The sequence below is a fragment of the Talpa europaea genome, assembly GCF_964194135.1.
Source record: "Talpa europaea genome assembly, chromosome: 12".
NCBI classification, from domain to species: domain Eukaryota; kingdom Metazoa; phylum Chordata; class Mammalia; order Eulipotyphla; family Talpidae; genus Talpa; species Talpa europaea.
Genome location: NC_140079.1, coordinates 98,094,271 through 98,115,697, shown reverse-complemented (window position 1 = coordinate 98,115,697; position 21,427 = coordinate 98,094,271). Strand labels below are relative to the sequence as shown.

General features: G+C 56.3%; 1 protein-coding gene across 1 annotated transcript in view; it reads right to left on the bottom strand.

Annotated features, from left to right (window-relative positions):
* The window catches only part of USP7 (ubiquitin specific peptidase 7), a gene marked incomplete at both ends in the record, with an annotated part of 51,766 nt that extends 35,649 nt beyond the window's left edge, over nt 1-16,117 (bottom strand). The window contains one exon of the mRNA XM_084249631.1: nt 16,036-16,117. Within this exon, the coding sequence (XP_084105757.1) occupies nt 16,036-16,117 (82 nt within the window). The remainder of the gene's footprint in view (nt 1-16,035) is intronic.
* Between the last annotated feature and the right edge of the window lie 5,310 nt (nt 16,118-21,427).

Sequence of the window (21,427 nt, the reverse complement as noted above, 5' to 3'; positions counted from 1 at the left end):
ATCCATTCCGAAGAAAACCAGCACACACGCCCAAAGACAGCCAACAACATCTCTTACGTTAAAGCATAGTTTTTTTTTACAGGAAAAAACTAAAACAACTTAAAAGGCCCAGGTTGTGCAGCTCCACTGATGGAGGCGAGACAGAGCGGGGCAGGGGCCGGAGGCCCAGCAAGATGAAGGGCCTGGATGCCGTATGGTCCTGGGGCGGTGCCCACCACAGACTCGGCGAGGGCTGGCCTGTGAAGGAGCCTGTCTGTCTTGCCTGTTTGCTTCCATGTTGTTTGAGAATCTCATGAATATGTTTATTACCTTTATACAAAAGTAAAAACACACCTACATACAAACAAAGCAAACCATGGAGCCTGACAGCACCTCAGAGTCCTGTGGCCTCAGGTGGCACACACCTGGGACAGGAGACCGCGAGACCACCTGCAGCAGGGAGGGTCTGTCCACAGCTCGGCAAGTGGCATCCACCTCTCCAAAATGCCTGGATTTTTCTTAAAAGACAAGGTTGGGTCGGGGGGAGTAGGGATGAAGTCATGAGGGCGAGGAGAGTTTTAAAACAAAAATTCTTACTATGCTAATTACAACTTAAAAAAAAATAGCCCAACACAACCACTTTTAAATGGGCTCCTTTGAATTAAACCAGATAGAACCACTCAGGTCAGAAAACCAAGTTTATGGGTTTCACAGAACACCAAAAGCAAGATCTGTAAAAAAATTCTGATAGGGCCTCCCTGGTGGTGCAAGGGGTTAAGACTCAACCTATGAAGCTGTCCGTAGCCACTCCAGCACAAGTTCGATCCCTGGCCAGGGAGCTACCCACATGGCACAGCAGACCGTCTTCTGTCTTCCTGCTGCTCCCCTCAGCAGTGTGTCTCAGTAGATCTGCCTGTTCTGTTGCCCACTGTCTCAGGTGAATCCTCTCACCCCTCACACCTCTGGCCTGTACCCCAGTTCTCGTACGCATAAACAAATAACTCTTTAAAAAAAAAAAAAAAAAGAAAATTCTAAGTGGAATTCATTAACTCAGAATTTTTTTCCTATGGAAAGACATCAGAGAATAAACAGATAAGCTACAGATTTGCAGTAAATAGTTGCAAATCATCCGATCATGGGCTGGTATCCCAATATATAAATTCTCAAAACCTGACCATAATAACCACCTCCCAATTAAATTTAGAAGACTTGAATAGATCTTTCAAGGTGGGTACAGTGGTAGCAAACAAGCCCCAGAAAAGATGCTACTAGCTTTCAGACATACACAAATGAAATCCACAGCAAGATACCCCCACGCATCTACTCGAGTGACTAAAATTTAAAATCCTGACAAAAAATCCAGTGCTCTAGCGAGGACGTGGGTTGATGGACCCTCTCCTACCTGGCTGGTGGCAATGCAAGATGGTGCAGGCACTCTTGGAAAGCGCTTGGCAATTCTTACAAAGTCAAGCATACGCTTCCAGTGGACCCTGCAATCCCAACCTTAACTCTAGAGAAACAACAACTTACATTCACAGGGATGCCTTAGGTCGTGTTACCACAAGTGCCCCAAACCCGAGACAGACCCGCAGCTTCAGCAGGCAAACGGAGAAGGATGCTGTGGAGTGTCCGCACAAGCCAGCACGACAAGGACTGAACAAGGACTCCGCCTCGGGGACGCATCCCAAAGGCGCTGCTGCGTGTGCAGGGTCGCCCGCGGGAGGGCCACTCGGGAGTGTGCACCAAGACCCCTGCGGCCCCACCGCGTTCCAGGGGGGCGCGGACCAAGCAGTAGCTTGAAAGCCAAGCTGGTATACACTTTGGTTTTTCCCTCTACGTGCTTATGAAAAAGTCTAATTTATAAATGAGATGCAGTAAATTAGCAATAATTAACCAGAACTACACTGGAGTGTAATAAGTTATATGACTGTGGCTCTCAAAAATATCTTCTGTGTCTAAAATTTTCAGAACACGGTTGACCTTGGGTCACTGAAACCTCAGAAAAGAGAAACTACATATTGGGGGGTGGGTGTGAAGACAGCGGGCGCGCAAATGGACTTGTTCTGTTCGAAGGTAGATGAGAAAAAGCCATGGATCCCGGCCAAGGCCGCTGTGCGGGTGGATCAGCGTCTTGGCGGGAGCGTGGGGTTTGCCCCAGGCACACGCGTTTTGGGCTCAGGGTGCACCTCCCTGTCCTGGCAGGGCGCGGGTGCGCTGCCTCATGCCCCAAGCTGCCGGGGAGAGGCCCCAGTCACCCACAACCCTAGACTGGCACAAACAGGCGGGCTGATGAGTGAGCACAGGTGACGGCTGGAAGCGCTGCAGTAGCGGGCAGCTGGCTGGTGGCTCTGGGACCAGGACCGCGCCGCAGGACACTGGCCTCTTTCGATCCGTCAGTCTCCCGTGAAACTGGTTGTGTCCAAGGAGATGGCGAAGCTCAGGGGCTGGCAGGGCTGGTGGCAGGAATGACCACGAAAGAAGAGGGGGAGGGAGCGGGGTGGGGGGGAGGGAGGGGGAGGAGGGAGTGGGGCGGCGAGGGGAGGTCATACACCTTTTCTGGGGCAGGGAGGAGAGATGACCTCCGACTAAAGATTTCCTTTCAGATCTTTAAATGATTTGGGGGGAAAGGACTGACTCTATGTAGGGTCTGGATCTTTTCGCCCTGACAACTCTGGGTGCTTTTGTACAAGGCCGGGCACAAACACCTGCCTGAGAACAAGTGTTTTCCTGGAGGCAGGCAGCGGGGCTGCGGATGTTAAGGAACCAGGAAAACGCAAGGTCGGAATCAAACTAAAGAAGACATGCAGCGAGGCTCTGGCTTAGTAACACACGTCTGCTCTGCACGTCAAGCACATAAACCAGGAGAGCTGCTCACAGCAATGCTCAAATCCAGACCTGTCTCCCAGAGCACCAACTGTCCCCACACACGGAAAATGGAGAAAATAGGGGTGGGGGAGAGAAACAGAATAAGTATTAATAAATGGAACATTGGCCAAGACGAAGACTTAGCCAAATAACCCAGATCACAAATTACGGTCACCAAACGATAGATTTTGAGAAGTGTCGTCAGGCGACTGGGTCCCCGTGTGGCCGTCACCCTGGCACAGACCTCAGTGGCAGAGCCTGCTCCACACACCCAGCCCAGAAAATGTCCAGGCCAGATGTGCGACGGTGCTGAGTTAAAGTAGAAGCCCTGAGCTTGCATCACTCATCCTAACAGACCGCCTTGCCGACACCTGCGCATGGGGGGTGGGCCCCACAGGCTGATACCCGACTCAATGGGTGCCACGGTTCCCGGTGCCTGCTGACACATTCCGGGACTCCAGTGGGGTGCCTGAGAGTTCTAGTCATTCCAACTGTCTCCCCGGAGTCCGTGCTTCTGACCAACTGGCTACAGTTTAGGGGTCCCTTCGGGAGGGGCTCCACCACAGGCTAAGGCTGGAAGTGGTGCGGGTCCCTGTGGTGCCATTCCAGCTCAGCCTTGCCTTCCCCACTCCCACCACCTTCCCTGCAGCCCATGGGCCTGGCAGACACCAAGCACCAGACCCAGAATGGCCAGGCTGTGTGTGAGCAGCTCCCACAGCCACAGCCCCGCCCATGCAGGTGGACCCCTCTGCGCTGTGCTGCCACTCGCTGACACACACAACCTGCCCTGGGCTGCCAGTTCATTCAATTTAGCAGCAGAGAACATTCTAGAACCATGAGAACATGCCTTGCTTGAATCCAACATAAATCGAGGCGAAGTCCCCTATGGGGTGAAGGTGTGAAGAGTGTCCCACAAAGGGACGAGCCGGAGGACATTTGCTGAGCGAAAGCAGGGGACAGAAAAAGCCACCTACTGTGGGGTCCCGCCACTTCCAGGCAGAGCAGAGACAGGGGTGGGGAGAGACCCCAGTGAATAACGAGTTCATGGAAATGCTGGAAACTTGATGCCATGAAGTCTCAACAGCTCTGACCTCACCAACCCACTGAGCTATGTGCCTTAACCTGGTGGTCGTGAAGTTTGGGAACCATGTCTCAATAAAGTTGCTAATTTGAAAATCATGGTGATTCCGAAGGCGTTTAACAGACTTACAGGAGGCTGCATGCAAATCTGACCCGGTCACCAAAGCAGGTAAAGTTAAAGCTAGTTGGCATCTAACACTGCTACGCCAGGCAGCAAGCAGGACACAGCGGTACAGTGCGTTTGGTCCGGGGGGGGGGGGGGCACAAGGCACTGTTCACAATATAGGAAGCAACACAGCAAGCCCTCCCCCTCCCCCCCCACCAGACCCTCCAAATGGTCAGATGCTGGGAGAATAGCTGGTGCTGCTACTCCCCAGCCCATCTCCTCAAATCCCCAGGGCATACCCCTAAAGGCCTCTGAGGTCCTGAACTTCCTCACCATGCCTCCCCCACAACTCTTTCAGCCTCTCCTCACTTGCGGGACCCTCCCTGCTCTCCTCCGGGGCTCTCCCTCCTCACTTTCTGCCCCGAGGTGACTGTTCGGGTGACCCGGCTGTAGCTGCAGACCTTCCTCAAGCCCTTCCAGGAGAGAAGGCTTTATTCTCCCCATTCTTGGGAACAAGACTCCCACCCATTGCCTGGAGCGGTGACTGCCAGACAGCTGAGCTGGGGGGTGGGGGGGAGCCCTACCTCCTGGGTCATCATGGAGGAAAAGCTTGGTTTTCCATTATTCTAAATGGTGAGTCAGCCAGAAAGGCAAAGCTAGACCCCAGTTCCCACAGAACTTCCTATGAGGAAGGTGTTCTCGGCTGTCTGTCCAGTACGGAAGCCAGAGCCACGTGTGCCCAGGAGCTCCTGAAATGTGGCTGGTGTGACAGGAGCTGGGTTTTTACATCTTAATTTTAATAAAATACAATTAGCCACATGTGGGTGAGAAGACGAACTGTGGCTAGTGAGAGTTAAGAACTGAGTTCTTGACTTTCCCGAATCACGCCATCCGTCAGAGCCTCAGTTCACCAGCAGAGCAGGGGCAAAGTAAACACGTTTTTGTTTTGAAATAAAATTATATAATCCGGTGCCCGTTGATATTAACGGCACAAAAACAACCTTTTAAAAATTATAAGGGCCTCCCATGGTGGCGCAGTGGTTGAGCCCTGGGCTGCGAAGCTGCCGGCAGGCTCTGCAGCGCCAGTTCGATCCCCGGCCACCGGCGAGGGTCCCGCATGGCGCGCAGACCTCTCCAGTCTCGCCCGCTGCTCCCCTCAGCAATGTGTTTCAGTCAGTCTGCCTGTTCTGTTCCCCGCTCTGGCTCTGGTGAATCATCTCACCCTCCCGCGCTTGTGACTGTACCCAGTGCTTGTATAAATCAATCAATCAATCAATCAATCAATCTTTAAAAATAAAATAAAAATTATAAGACTTAACTTTTCAACAAAAAAAAAATTTTTTTTAAATAGCCTCCAGCTCCCAAGGAAATACTGGCCACGACAGAAAAGTCCAGATTTGTAGTACTAATTCTTCCTCTCCCCATGCTCCACAGGGTGATTCATTCTCCCGACTTTAGAACAACCCCAGGGAATTTTAACAGCTCGGTGGGGACCAGGCCTTGAACACCCTGATTCCCATCGTACTGGCACCCAGCACCGTAGGAGACGACAGATCCACAGGACCCGGGCCTGGCAGCCCTGCCTCTGCACTCGACGTGCATCCTGCCCCTGCCCACCAGGAGGCCCACAGGTGACCTCGCTTATCTGTGTCTTCCCCAGACACCCCACATCAACTCGCTCGGGGACCTCCCCTTCCACCTCCCCAGCGGAGTTTGGTGTTACTGGTGTGTGGGCATTTGTTCTGCAGACATTTTTATTCCTGACCAAGCTCCTGAGGGAAAAGTTGACTCATCTTTTATTTCATCTCCTTCTCAGACACAGCCGTGACAGTAACTCTCCCAGATCCACTGGGTGCACCTGCAACCACCCATCTCATGTCCAAAAAGGCGAGCTTTTGTGAGATGACAGAAATGCAGAGCCCCCTGCTGGCACAGGGGAGAGGGGAGGGCTGGGCCTTGCACTGGGTGCACGGGAGACACTGGGAAAAGGCCATGCTCACGTATGCTTTCTTCCGTCAGCAAATGAGCAGGCGCGCACCCGAGGCAAAGCAGGCATGCGCGTCTGTACTTTCTGACTGCCACGATCACTCCACAAACTAAGTATGTTCCCCAAGGTTACCTGTGACAATAGCGTATTTTTAAATCATGCTCAGGGAAAGACCCAAAAGGAAAATATTCAAAAGATGCCACAAAAGCCAGGTGCCCTGGCCAAGTGGAATGAGGAGAGCAGCCTCGTTTCTCCCCACCTCTGCCCAGTGTAGGAATGCTGAGGCTCCAATACCTCTGACCCAGTTTTCCTTCCACGTTGTGAAAGCTGCTGTCTTAAGAAACGAGGAGACTGAGGTGACAGGGAGGAGACAGCTGGTCAGGGTGACACAGAGGAGCAACCATGCCTGGGCCTTCCAGGGGCCGGGAGAAGCTCACCTGTGCCGTGGTATGGAGGGGCCTGATCTGGGTGGGTTTAAGGTCCTCTTGGCCAGAGGTGCTGCTTGTGCCCTGAGCAGCGGGGGCCGGGGGGGTGGGGGGGGGCAAGACCTGGCCTTCTGGAACCTCTCTCCACATACCCAGAGCCTGAAGGGTTTGCTTCTGGGACGATTCCTTTTGGCTCAGGATCCTATTAAAGACCTGAATCTCAAAGGAGGGAAGCGCCAACTTTTAAGATAGAGTATTTTTGTCCTGTGTCTTCTCTGCCACCACTTACACCTGCTGAATGCACAGGTGGCCCCGCTGTTCTTGGCAGTGATCTACTTTCTATAATCAAAGCCTGTGGTGAACCACACAGAAACACCCAGACTAGGAAGCCCAACTGTAGCTCACCATGTTGGGAAGACCAGAGAAGAAACATGGGCAGGGCCTCCCTGGTGGCACAAGGGGTTAAGTCTCAGTACTATAAAGCTATCAGCAGACACTGTGGCCTGAGTTCGATCCCTGGCCAGGGAGCTGGCCCACATGGCGCAGCAGACCTCTCCTGTCTTGCCCAGAGTGTCCTCTCACCCCCACCCCCGTGCCTCTGGCCTGTACCCCAGCTCTTGTATGCATAAATAAATAAATCTTGGGGGGGGAAAAAAAAGAAACTTGGGCAAAGACAGGAGGGGTGTTTCACTTGACGGCAGAGACACTGCTCTCCCGGCCACTGGGTCCACCGGCTGTGATGTAAACTCACAGAAGACCGCCACGGAGCCTCTGCGGCTTGCCGGGCAGTGTTTCACTTGCCTGGTGCCCTGCTGGCTGTAGAAGGGCGTCAGACAGCTGCAGGGAGGCAGGCAGTGCAGGGGCAGCCCCCCTATCCCCCACCCCTCGGGCAGAGTGAGGGTCCTATGTGAGGGCGAGCGGCCACCACCCACAGCCTCGAGGCAGCCCTCTCCGGGTTCAAGGCTTTTATTGGGCGCCCACCGCTGCCTCCTGTCTGCTGTCTGGGCTATTCGTTTCCAAGTGCTGCTGGAACAAATTACCAGCAACTCAGTGACTTAAAAGGCACTTATTCTTTTCCAGTTCTGGAAGTCTGAGGTCTCACTGGGCCAAGCTCAAGGTGCCGGCAGCACATAGTCCCTCCAGAGAAGATCTGTGTCCTTGTCTTCCTCACCTCCCCAAGCTACCCTCGCAGCGTGCCCTCTGTCCTCCCTTCCTTCGTGGGCAAGGACCTGGTGATTCCACTAGGCCTGCTGGGTGCCTCTGGGGAACCAACTCGCTGTATCTGGGGATCCTTAACTTCATCACATCTGTGCTGAGTCAGGTTACAGCTGCAGGCCCAGGGCTGGGACGGACATCCCTGAGGTCATTATTCTGCCTGCTAAACCTCCAGCCCCAGAGATTAGATCCTGAGCCATTGCACCGCCCTAACTCCAGTCTTGCTCCCACCCCATTCCTCTAGGAAGCTTCGGCTGACCCATCCCCGGGGCCGCTACCTCTCTCCTTGGGCATCAGGAGCCCTGCACGAGGCTCCTTCACGCTCCAGCGGTGGTGTCCGGGGCCGCCCTCAACCTGCCCAGCCAGGAAGGTTTGAGGCTGTCTGATAAGGAACAAAAACCCTGCCCCGGGTGAGGGAGCTCTGTGGCCACCAGGGCGCAGTGGAGTCAGGAGCAGCCCGATCCCCAGCCACATGGACTTGAGACCACAGTGCCAAGGGGGCGAAGCTAAAAACAGGTGCAGACAGGTGCCCCTCTGTGCACTTCACCTGTATGAACCAGGCCTGGGAACTTACAGCAGCCCGCTTTCCTCAACATGCAAGCAGCCTGGGTGTTGTCAGACTGGTGTGGCCTGGCTGAGGGACAGGTTACATACTGTGAGAGTTCAGGGTTACTTTGTTAACTGCCACGCAGCAGCAGACAATCCGGAGTCCTGTTTCTTTCAATGCAAGACGACTTAGCCATAAGTTATTGGATATACTGTGGACGCTGTCTACAGATAATTTAGAAAAATCGCTTTCAAGGTCTTCAGCATTCTTCGCAGCAAACCTCTGTAGCACTGGATTCATAGGAGTATTAGCAAAACAAATACAGAAACGGCTTGGATAAACATCATCCTTTGTGCAACAGGAATGCCATTCACGTGCGCAAGAAGCGACATTATTTGTTACTTTAGAAACTGTGTGCCCTGTTCACAAGCACACACCTGCAGGGCTTTTTACATGGGAACTTCTATGTCACACAAATTCTGTTTAGCTGCCTCGGCAAAGGATGACGTTCCAAGGGTGACGGTCACCAGGTACGAGCGGCCACACACGGACGTGCAGCTTCTCTTCCCATCAACATCTGTTCTGAGTAGAACGAGTGACACGCACCTTTACATTTTCTGAATTTAATAATAAACTGGGATTTATCTTGTCTGTCTTTCATTTCACTTATTAAAGAATCTGTTCTCTAAATTTCTACAAAAATAATGCCCTCAGTGGGCTGGACAGGAAAGAAAACCTGGTTTTGGCCACCAGCAACTGCAGGAGCCATGCTCTGCAGCGTCTGCCTACAGACTAGCCTAAAGTTTCTAAGGCTCGTACTCATCTTAATTTTGCTTTTCCAGGACACACTGTACTTTTCCAAGGTAGCCAGAAAGAACTTTAAGTCAAGGGCCTGACCAAATGGGTCAGATCCACAGCTGGAGCGTCGCTCTCTGCCCCGTGGGCCGACGGTGCCTACACTGCCCACTGTGGCGGCACCAAGTGGACCCGCGCATGGACGCCTGCAAGTAGGCCTGTCAGCCGAGGAAGGGGATTTTGAACTTTCAACTTAAAAAACTGCTGCCAGATACAGGGTGTCCCCCATCTTCTTAGACACACATCATCATCATCTCCTGTCTGCCTTCATCCCTGAAGATGAGTGGCCTTCTGACAAAAGATGGGTCTAAAGTCGGAAGACAGGGCCTCCCTGGTGGTGCAAGGGGCTGGCTAAGCACAGCACTGTGAAGCTGTCCACAGCCACTGCAGCACGAGTTCGATCACTCGGCCAGCCAGGGAGCGACCCACATGGCGAGGCAGACCTCTCCTGTCTCACCCGCTGCTCCCCTCAGCAGTGTACTTCAGTCCGTCTGCCTGTTCTGTTCCCCACTCTGTCTCTGGTGAATCCTCTCACCGGGCCCCCCCCCACACCTCCGGTCTGTACCCCAGCTCTTGCATGCATAAATAAATAAATCTTAAAAAAAAAAATCAAGTTGGAAGACAAACTGTTTGCTCCTGTCAGTACCAGGAGGCCACACAAGTCAGGAGACACACCCCCTTGTCACGACGGCACCCACATTTTTGAAAGGGAGTAGCCCAGGGGGCCACAGGAACCCCCGCCCCTCACTCCAGTCGGTGTTCATTCTCAGTCCTCACCCGCGAGGGGGTGAGAACCTTTGGGGAGAAGGGTCAGATGGCTAGTCACGGCCCAGATTATGGCATGCAGGGTGTCCTTATGCACACAGCTCTTGTGGTCGAATAATCTGTCCTCCAAGGTGATCTTCTCCCAGCTATAAGAAAGAAGCAGGCGCTTCAAACGACCCCCTCACACGACTCAAAAAGAGGAGGGCAGGAAGGCCCACCTCATGAGGGTGCTGAGGAGCATACCTGTGGCTTGTTTTAAAACAGCAATTAAGAGCCTTGAAATATAATTTATTCCCCAAAGTCACATTGATGAAACGTGCTTGCAACTCCAGCTACATGGCCACCATCTTTTCAGGAGGGCTGCAGGGTTCGCTCGGCCTTCACAGCAGAGCTCTGCCGCACGGCCTCTCCGCAGCCGGGAAAGCACCACTGCCGGGAGGCAGAAGACTAGCCACGAGAGACTGGTCACCACCCAGACATGGTGGCTATGCCCTGGGCCGTGAGCACACTCTCCAGTCGCTTTCCACACCGGAGGTCAGTCCAGCTACTTATTGTGAGAGCTTTAGTAGCCTTTGGCCTCCCCTGAGTGAACCGGAGCTGGTACCCTGCTCAGGACTCGGCCTGCCAGTGTCAGGATGGCAGGAAGGCCCCTTTATTTAGTCACTGGCATGGACTTGAAACCAAGTTCGGCATATTCTTTGCCAGGCAGGCAAAACTTCAGCACTGTTGTGGTTGGTCACACAGGGAAGCTCCTCCTCAACCACTCTTAGATTCTCATTATCCAAAAAGCCAGGCAGGCCTCCCATCTCGCACCTCAGACACAACACCATCCCACACTTCAAACGACAGGCGAGCTTAAGCACCTTCGGTGAGGTGGCCGCCCTAGTCCCGCGCTCGGGCTGCCTTCCTTCTGGTCTGGATAATCCCACCCTGGCCCAGGCCAGAGTGTTTCCCCAGGTACAACTTGTAGTGTGCCCCTCCCCCCCGCCCCATCCCCAACTTCCAGGTTGAAATTACCAACCCTCAAGCAGGCCTGCTTCTTCTCAAGAGAATTGCAACACGTCTGACTGCTCACGAGCCAAGGCATGTATTGACTTACTCGAAAAAATGGCCTAACTGACTTTCTTGCCCACGCATGACACTGGAATCCTGCTCTTCCTCCAACTTTCCTAAGCCCAAAGTAGTTCAAAACAAGAAGCTTGTGAAGCAGGTGGCATTTAAAGTTCAGCTCTGCCACAGCGCAAGTCAAGAAATGCCTTGTTAGGGCTCTCGGTGGCCAGAGAAACACTGGCTTGCCTTGGAAATCAAGCAGGAGTACCCAGCCCACATCGCTCACCCCCGAAAACCCAGCAACTGTAACAAAAAAGAATTTTAAAAAGTCACTTATGAAGGTCTGCCCAGTCCTTGCGTGGAAAACAGGCCTTTCTCTCCAATGGGATCAAAACCCACCGTTCGAAGCAACGGACGTTACAAGCAATAAACCGAATTAGCAGCTCTCGGAGCAATGCTGGTTTATGGCTGCGGCACCTTTGCTTTCACACACCCCCTTGCACGGGCCACCTCCTGTACTGCCGTTCAGCCTTCGAATTCCTGTTTTAGACTCAGGATCCCCCGCAAATAAACTGAACAACGAAGGGGCGTAAGAGGCTCACTACCGGGGCGCGCACCCAACAGCAGGGAAGGCAGGTGCAGGGCCAAGGTTCCCTCGGCTCTCCATCCACCAGCACGGTCTGGGAGAAGGGGCGTCGGAGTGGGTCTGAACCCCTTTCCCCGGGGTTCATGAGCCGACTGCACTCTGGGAGAAACCGCCACCAGCTCTGCCAAGCGTGAGACCAAAAGCCCAGGCTGCACCCCTGCAGTGTGCGTGCGTGCTGGGCACCCACAGCACACAGGAGGCCATCGCTAGGACCCCAGGGCCCAGGCCCAGCATAGGCAGCACCACTTCCCCTCCAGTCCTGGGAGGCCCAGGCTGACCTGTCTGGCACTGCAGGGGGTCAGGGTGGGGAGAAGCAGAGACCAGTAGAAAGCGATTGCAACGTCCCCAGCATGAGGCAACAGGAGCCTCCGCGGGGTGGTGGCTAGGTAACAGGATGTGGGGACCCGGACAAGAATTCAAGACTGACTCCCAAAACCTGCAGGCTCCGTGACCTGGTTTCCCTGCTCCAACCCGCCTCACAATCTGTCAGCTCCAAGGCTAGCTGCTCCCCACCCTGGCGGTGCCCGAGCAGGAAGGAGCTGAGCAAACTTCAGCAGCTGCCTCACTAGGCACCTCCTCGATTATCCATCATCTCTGGCTGAAAGTATCAGACCCTCATCCTTCACACCTATCAGGGCACCAAGCCCAGGATTTCAGGATTACAGCTCAGACTGAAGCTGGTTGTGGGTGAGGCTGGCGAGGTCCTCTACTGAACCCAGGGTATAATTAGGCCACACTCACCACAGGGCAGTTTTGCATGCCACCCAACAGCAACTCGCCCCACCTGTGGGGCCTGCCACGCTTCAGTGCCCCAGAGGGCTATAGCCCGGCCTGGGTGCCCGGGTCTCACCACCATGACAGCAGCCCTTGCCCCCCACCCCCCGCCGGCCCTGAGCCCACATTCCCACATGCTGTGTCTTTACTTCACGACAACTTCACAGGCTATGCTTGACCTCATTTTCCAGATGCAGAAACTGAGGCACCAACAGCTTGAGCAAGGTCTGAGCAGTCACAACAATCAAAAGGCAAAGTCCAGGACCTCCCCTGCTGGCGCAGCAGTTGAGCGCTGGGCTGCAAAGCTGCCCGCAGCCTCTGCAGCGCCGGTTTGATCCCCGGCAGCTGGCAAGGGTCCCACATGGCGCGCAGACCTCTCGTGGCGCGCAGACCTCTCGTGGCGCACAGACCTCTCCTGTCGCGCCCGCTGCTCCCCTCAGCAGTGTGTTTCGTCAGTCTGCCTGTTCTGTTCCCCGCTCTGGCTCCGGTGAATCCTCTCACCCTCCCGCGCTTCTGACTGTACCCAGTGCTTGTATAAATAAATAATAAAATCTTAAAAAAAAAAAAAAAAAAGGCAAAGTCCATCTTCAAAGTCAGGCCAGGCCCTCCGCTGGCACATCCACCTGCCTCACTAACTTTACGCCATAGTTGTTCCTCCTTTCCCCAAGAGATTCCACAAAAAAGCGGGAAGCAAAGAGGAAAGCCCATGCTTCTTCCCACATTTGCTATCATTTATTTGATGACAGGTAATCAAAATCAGCAGCCTCAAAGGACCAGGCGCTGACGGTTCTGTGGGGAGTGCAGCCTGGCCCATCAGAACGTCAGGACCGCACGGCACTGGAGTGGGTTGTTTCTAGGTTTGGCCTAATTTCTTCTACACTTTTTCCAGCTCTCCCAAGTCAAGGCTCATTCTGTTGCTTCACAAAAGCAAGAGTTCTTTTACCAACTGATGCTCACGTGAGGAAAATCAATACTCTCACATCATTTCATCCTTGTCTTGTTAGCGTGCTATTTGAAAAGACTACGTGTTAGCCAGGCAAGCTCAATCTGATGGGTACATGCATGCAAGAGAACGCCCTCTGACTCCTGAGCTTGCCTCAGTGCCACAGTCACTTGAGGTTCCATCCAGCACCTCGAGATTAAAAGAAGAAACCCACCACTGCGGCCCCCCAACAATTCCCCCAAGCCCCCAACAGCTTGTGGTCCCAAGAGCAGTGGCCCAGGGATGGTAAGAGGCAAACAGAACGGTGCGTCCCGACTGTCTCAGGAGAGATCAAGCTGACAGAATGCACGCTTGGGCGGGAGAGCCGCAGAGCAGGGACCAACCTCAGCTGCTGGCGTCTTTGCCGCAAAGCCAGGCCTCAGGAAAACTTCCTGTTGGTGCGGCGGGGCCTAAAACACAGACCAGATTAGCACCTCTCCCAGGACTGAGGGCAGAGGCCTCCGCAAGGCCTGCACCGCCTGGGAGTTCACCGTGAATAAACAAAGTGCCAAGCAAATTCATTCCAGGCCAAACCCAAACACCGCCACCTCCACAGTCCTATTTGCCTCCCAACTAGAACTGGCTACTTTGGCCTTACAGGGAGCACGTGGTTCCGACCCAATGAACTGCCAACAGCTCCCCCACCCCATCTTCTCCCTGCACCCGTCATAACTTTCCTAAGTGCTCAGAACAAGGTATATTTTTAAACAACTAATCCCAGCATTGTTATTCCCCAGCACACATGCCAGGATTCTGCAGCGTCCAGGCAAAAGCAAAGGCGATCCCAGTAAGGTGGAGCAGGAGGAGAGCAAACCAGCGCTGACCTATTGATAGGAAAGAACAACCCACCAAACCAGTCTCCCAGGCTCCTCCGAAACCACCCTGCCTAGGAGGGGCGGGCGGGATGCTCCTCACTGACAAAGCCTTGCCTTCCTCAAGGTGATCTGAACCCAGACAGGTGATTCTACTGGGGTAGACGCAAGCCAACACCAAACAGGTACAAACCACTACCAAGGTCGGGCCAGGGCTGACAGTCACTAAATCCCACCCTCCCGTCTTCTCAGTGGGAAGAATTCTTTCCTTCTTCCTGATCCTAAACTACAACACAGAAACCCAGTGCCCCTGGTTAGGACAGGGAAGGCAGGAAAGGCTGAAAGAGGATGCCTAAGACACAAGCAGCTTTTTAAGCTACACATCTACGGGTGCAGATGTGGCCAACCAGGAGCCCGAGAAAGACGAGGCACTTCAGGATGCAGAATCCCTGCGACAGAGCCCCACTTGAAAAAGAGAAAACGAATTTCTGAAGTTTAAGGAATCATCATTAGTAGCAGAAACCTCTGCTATCCCGTCAGAGGCACTGGCACAATCAGCGGTTTCAGTTAGGGATCACCTCCCAACACAGACTCCACCAGACGCCACGAGTCGCGAGCACCGAAAGTCTTGAAAGCACGCGCACACTCCTGGGAAGTCTTCCACCACTTCTCGACACTCTCTGTTCTCTTAGAAAGGTCCTTGAAACTTGTGGACATGACTCTCCTCTCCCCAACGCCCCGATCCTGTCTCTCAATACGCTCAGTGATGTCCGTGTCTCTGACTTCTCCTTGGTGTTGAGAAAAGTGGTTAAGCCACACGTGGGAAGCGGGCTGGCCCTCTTGGCTGGATTTTTGTTGTCACCGGGTGATGTTCAAGAAGGAAGCTGACAAGCGAGGCTGAGTGTTGTGTGGCATGAAAGGCAGAGAAAACTCGGCAGTGCACTCCCCTGCAGCCAGCTGGTTTCATCGCACCTGCCAAGCCCTGCGAAGGGGCTGCCTCGCTGGGGCCAAGTGAAATAGATGGGCCGGCCCCCCGCGGGGCCTCGCCTGTCCCCCACTGACTGACACGCTGAGGACCACCGGCAAGGGCTTTCTGCAGGCATCTCCGCTTTGCCTTCTGCAGGCTGGCACGCCGTGCTTCTCAGTGACCATCCAATTATTGGCAGTAAGGGATGCACAGGGGAATACCAGGTAAGGCCAAGCGTTCCCTACCGGACAGACGACGCTTTACCTGAGCGTCCCCGGCATCGCTACTCCTGTCTGCACCCCCTGACCTCTCGCTAAAAGCCAAACAGGAACAAAGCACCCCCGTGCCCCATTCATTCAGGTGCCCCCGGCCACCCTGCCCGGCCGACCCTCCAGGTGGGGAGGGAAATTCTCCTTCAGGCTCCCCCGACCGCCTCCGAGGCGGCCCGCGGGAAAAGCCGGGCGCCGGGCCCTCTCCCCGCGGCCCCGACGGCGCGGGCGGGTGGCCGGGGAGGCGGCCGGCCGCGCCCCGGGCCAGAATGAAGTTCCCCCGGCCGGGGCGGGGCGCCCCCGGAGCCCCGACACCCACCCGGCGGGGGCCCCGCCGCGACGCGCCCGGGCCGCCCCTCGCAGGTGCCTCCCGACGGGGCGCGACGCCCGGCCGCGCGGTTGGGGGGCGATCGGGGGCGCCCCGGGCCCCCCGGCGGCCGAGCCCCGCGCCCCCGGCGGCCCGGCCGCGCCAGGCCCGCGCCCCGCGCCCCGCGCCCCGCTCCCGCCCGCCCGGCCGGCCCGCGGCGCTTTGTGCGGGCGGCCGGGCGCCCCCGCCGCGGGCCCCGCGGGCCGGGCCGGGCCGGGCCGGGCCGGGCGGGCCGGGCCGGGCGGCGGCCGGAGGCCCGGGCGGCCGGGCCTGCGTAAAGATGGCGAGCCCCGCGCGTGGCGCCGCGGCCCGGCCACAATGGGAGCGCCGGCGCCGGGCCTCACCTTCCATCTCCATGTCCTCGGGCTCGCTCAGCTGCTGCTCGCCCGCCTTGGGCTGCGGCTGCGGCTGCGGCTGGTGGTTCATGTCGGCCGCGGCCCGGGCCGGGGGCCGGGGCGGCGGCGGCGGCGGCGGCGGCGGCGGGGCGGCCTCCTCCTCGTCCTCCCGCGCGTCGTCGGCGGCGGCGGCCCCGGGGCGGCCCGCGGCGGGCGGCGGCGGCGGCAGGGAGACGCGCACGTACTTGCTCGCGATTCGCCCAATCTCGGCGCCGAGGCGGGCGGGCGGCCGGCGGGCCGGGCCGGGCGGCCTCGTCGCGGGCGGGGGCCGCCAACGCCGCCGCCGCGGGGCCCGCCTCCCGCCGCCGGGGCCGGGGCCGGGGCCGCGGGGCCGCGGGCCGGCCGGGGGCGGAGGGCGGCCGGGCGGGGGCCGCGGCGTCAGCCCCGCCTCGGGCCGGGCGCGGCGGCGGGCGGGCGGCCGCGGGGGCCGGGGCCGGGGCCGGGGCCGGGGCGCGGGCGGGCGGCGGGCGGCGGGCGGCGGCGGGCGGCGACGGGCCGGCCGCGCTCGGGGCGCTGCGGCCTCCGCCTCCTCAGCGGCGGCGTCGGGGCTCCGGCGGCGGACGCGGCGCCCGGCGGCTCGGCGCGGCTCGGCTCGCTCTCAAAATGGCGGCGGCGTGAAATGTCACATCCGCATGGGGGGCCCGAGAGCGAGCGAGCGAGCGAGCAGAGCGGGCGGGCGGCGGGCGGCGGCGCAGGAGCGGCGGGCGCCAGGCGGAGGGCGGAGCGGGAGGGCGGAGCGGCGGAGGCGGAGCAGCAGGGCCCGCCCGCCGCCTGGGCCCGCCCGCCAGCCCGCCAGCCCGCCCGCCGCCGCCGCGGCCCGCGCCCCCGGCCCGCGCCCGCCGCCCCGAGGCGCCCGCCCGGCCCGGCCCGGCCGGGGGCGCCCGACGGGACCCCGCCCGCCCCGGCCGAGGGGCCGCGGGCCGGTCGCCGCTCTCGCCGCGGCCGCCGTCGGGGGGACCCGCCCGGCGCGGGGTGGTCGCGGGGCCGCCGCCGCCGCGACCGCTTCTGGGCGCCCTCGGCGCCCCTGCACCCCCCGTCACTCCGCCCCCCAACCTCCCGCGGGCGGACTGGGCCCCTCCGCTGCACCCCGGCTGTGGGCTCCCGCCAGCACCCCCTCTCCGGCCCTCCCTCGGGGCGCCTCTCCCCCCTCAGCCCCGTCAGGCGGCGTCGCGGCCCAGGCCCCCGGGACCCCGCGGACCCCCGGCGCCCGGCTCGGCCCGGCCTCCTCCAGCTCTTCGTGGTAACGGGGCGGCGGGGTGGGGGGCACCGCAGGGAGGGGGTGTCCGCCGCGCCACCACTGTGCCTCCGCAGGGCCGGCGCGGGGGCAGATGCGGGCCCTGAAGGGAGGGCAGGACGCGTCTTGCTGCCCCGCCGTCCGCGTCCCCTGCGCTTCGGTCCACCTCCCCGCCGCCCTAAGCATCCTTCTCGGGGGCGCCCCAAACGTCAGGGGCAGAGCCGTACCCCCTGAAGCTGGGTGACCGAAGAAGGTACGATCTCAAGGTGGCTGGCGCCCTCCCTGACCCTGACTTTCCCGCCAGACAGAAGAGGTGCGTGGACGGGAAGGCAGGAATTCCTTCACCAGGAATCCATCCCAGCCCCAGGGTCACCCCAGAGAGGTGTTGTTATTCACACACATTCTCACAGATGCTAATGAACACTTCTCAGATGCAAAGGCTCCTTCCCTGGAGCCCGGGCGGGCGACTGGGGGAGGGCGGACCGGGCCCATTCGGGCCTGGCCAGGGTGTCAGGGAGTGATTACCTGCCTATCGGGGTCCCACCCTGGCCACCCTTATCTTGGAGGCTACGCTCTGAACCAGCCGGCAGTTAGGAGGAAACAGGATACCCCGCTGCTGGCGAGTTCAATGTCGTGGACCCACAGCCGTGAAATACTATTTGGCAATGAAAAAGGAGGCCTGGAGGTCAGCTACCACGTGGACAAGCCTTGAAAGCTTTGTGGGAAGTGAAAGAGCCAGACACAAAAGACCCTGGTGACTCCATTCACATGGCGTGTCCAGAGCAGGCAAATCAATCTACAGAGACAGAAAGTAGATTAAGGACTTGGGGTGAAGGCCTTGCCGAGTGACCGCTAGCTGGTCCAGGATTTCTTTGGGGGTGTGCTGAAAATATCCTAAAGTTTGGTTTGGCGGATGGGCCGCCGGCTCTGAATATACTAAAAGCCCTGAGTCGTACGCTTGTACCGTACATGAATGACATCTCAATAAAACTTATTTTTCGACAAAAGGGTAGCTCGCAAAGGACAAGAGTGAGGAAGACCAGAGTGGAAGGGAAGCTCTTCATGGTCTCAACCAGAGTTGGAGAGGATGGGGTGAGGGGTGTGGGCAGGTCCAAGGGGCTGGACTTGGTGGAAAGAGTGAAGCACCCCAGAATTTTGACGTAAGCAACTAACTGGATGCGGGTGGTGCTGGATCACTAACATGGAGAGGTCTGGGGGAGGCATGGGGGCGGGGAGGAGGGGCTAGACAGTTATGTGCGAGATGCTGCTCAGACATCCACATGGAGCTGGCAGGGCGTACTTGAAGAGGCTCCCCTCGGAGCCCGTGGGGTCTGGCCTACAGGTAGAGGGGTGTAGACAAGGCCTAGCGGCCACCAAGGCCAATAATAACAGAACAGATGGGGCTGTTTTGTGAGATTGATACTGGGTGCCAACAGCCCATGAGACACTCCCATAGGCCCCCAAAATCCCATACCCCAATCTTCCTACAGTGTCAGTGAGATACTCTTCCACCTTGCCTAGCACTGGGGGTGCTGGGTAGTAGGTGAGAGGTCATGTCTAGGCCTCCACAGCTACAGAATCCGTGAGGCCAACCAAGAAAGCCGGGACTCTGACTCCAGAGGGCTGAGCTGGCCTGTTTACTTCTTCCCCTACCCTGGTCGAATTATATCTGCATGAGCTGGGAAGCCCATTTGCACGGAGAAGGAAGGGGTGTGTGTGGAAGCACTCCACAGAGGCAGAGAATCAGCTGAGTAATCCCTGTTTCCTGGGAGGTTTAATGCCAAGATGCCTTCAAAGGACCAGGAGTTCCAAAGAGGGAGAGGTTTAGGCACGGTTTCTGATCATGGCCATCTTTTAAAAAAATTTCGTAACCCCTATCCTAGTTCATCAAGTGGGGACCTAGGAAGAGACAGAAAAACCGGGGAGACAGGAATGCCGGGAGAAGCTGACTTGTCATTAGGTAGAGTCAGTAAGTGCAGGGAGGAGCCACCCTATCATTACTCTGAGCAAAACATATTTTTGCTGCTGCTGGGACCGGTGCCATGACTTGGCATAAACAGTGGGGTGGTTTTTCTTCTTAAGAACCAAAATATTTACCTACCTGGGAGCTATCTTGGTTAGGGTCTAAAATAATTTCATGGAAATGTCAGAATTAATGGGAATAACAGGCTCCCCCCACCCCTTTCAGGATAATGAAATTCTTAGCCAATCCCTGCCTGGAAAGTTGACCGAGCCCCCAACTATGGGGTTAGTGAGGGGGACTGGGGCTCAGAGGACGTGGGCAGCGGCCAAGTGATGCAAGGGGAAACAGCTTGGGCAGGTCAGGGGGCTTTAGGATTCAGAATCAGATGATGGGGGGGGGGTCAGTTTGGCAAACTTGAACTTGGGAAGTTGACTTAACTCCTTCAAAATTCAAGAGTCTTATCAGAGAATGGGGAGGACCTTTTCTACCTAAAGGGGTTGATGGAAATTTTAAAAAAGTGATCGAAGTTTATTCAGACACCATCCAATGGCTGCAGCATGGTGATTAACTGAGACCCAGTTTCCAGCTGCCCACTCACCACCCTTTCACACAAAACTGTGCATGGGCCAAGTGCCTACTGCGTGCTAGGGACAGGCAACCTGAGGGTAAATGGCCAGGGGTGGCTAATTAACATGGGCAGCCCTCTTGGGCTGGTCTGTGAAAGAAAGCAGTTGGAATTCCCAGGCTCTGCTGCAAGGATGCTCACTGCTGGCCAGGTGTGTGCGTGGATGCTGGGATCTTACTAAAAAAAAAAAAAGGCTTACAAAGATGCTTTACTAGAGTCACCAATTTCAAAATTGGTTGACTCCAATTTTAAAAACAAGGCTGTGGTATGAGAGGTGGTAAGGACGCAGGCAGCCAGCAGAGCCACTATTTTTTTTCCTTTCTAGGAGAATTAGTCAAACTGTTACCCACTCCTCTTGGTTGCACCCTCTTCAAAGGGTAAGAATATAGGACAATGAGATATTTTCAACTATGTGATTTTCAAAAAAAGGATTTTTAAATGCTCCTTTAAGTAGCACTTGCTTTAAAAATCAATGGACTTTTTAAAGCATGTATTACAACCTTATGAGGCAGATCTATTATCCCCATTTTACAGGTGAGGTCACTGAGGCGCAGTCTCCAGGTCAACCGACTAGCTCCAGGTCACACAGTAGTAAAATAAAGCCCAGATTTGAACCCAGGCAGTCTGACTTCATACCTCAATGAAAAAATACTAACAAGAGGCTTACTGTGTGGCCTAAATGTGAGATGCCCCTCCCCCAGTTAAAAGCATGAACTGGAATCCCATCATTTCACAGCTGTGTTTACACTATTTTCTCATCCACCTTTGCTGGGAAACAGCCTACCAGCCACCTTTCAGCAGAACTGCTCTTTGAATCTTGCAAAGTCTTCAGGAACCATCCTTTGCCTCCGAGACTACCGGGCTGAACTTTCTTTTCCTCCAGTCAATATTAGCCTATGTACTACGTAGTGTACATACTGTGGACATCCTGGACAGCGTTTTCTGAGCACACATTATGAATCAAATTAATAAGTAACTCACAGAGCCGGGCTGTGTGCTCCTCGTGTCTTGCTGGAGCCTCATAACCAACACAGGTAAGAGTGATGGTTCATGATTCTTGGTATTTTCCCCTTGCCAGGCATTTGCAAGGTTTCCCCGTGGGCTTATTCATTCAGTCGACTCAGCTGCCCTGTGACCTGGAACTGTCAGGCACTTCTCTTTGTAGGTGAAGGAGAAGGCACAGAGAAGGCCAGTGCTCAGGGTCCCCGGTAATAACAAGAGTTTCTTACTAAATTAAAGGTAGAATTAGCATAGGTGTGACCCTGCCAATTCCACTCCCAAGTGCAGAGCCCAAGGAACTGAAATTAGGGTCTCAAGGAGAATTTGTGCACAAATGTGCCCATGTTCACAGCAGTGCTGTTCACAGGGGCAAACGACTCGCACACTCATGGGTAAGAGGAAACGAAACACATGGCCATATAGCCATAAATTGGAATATTACTTAGCCGTTAAGAAAGAATGGAGGACTGACACACTGCAAGGCAGGTGAACCTTGTCTTGGAAATATCCCGGTAAGTGA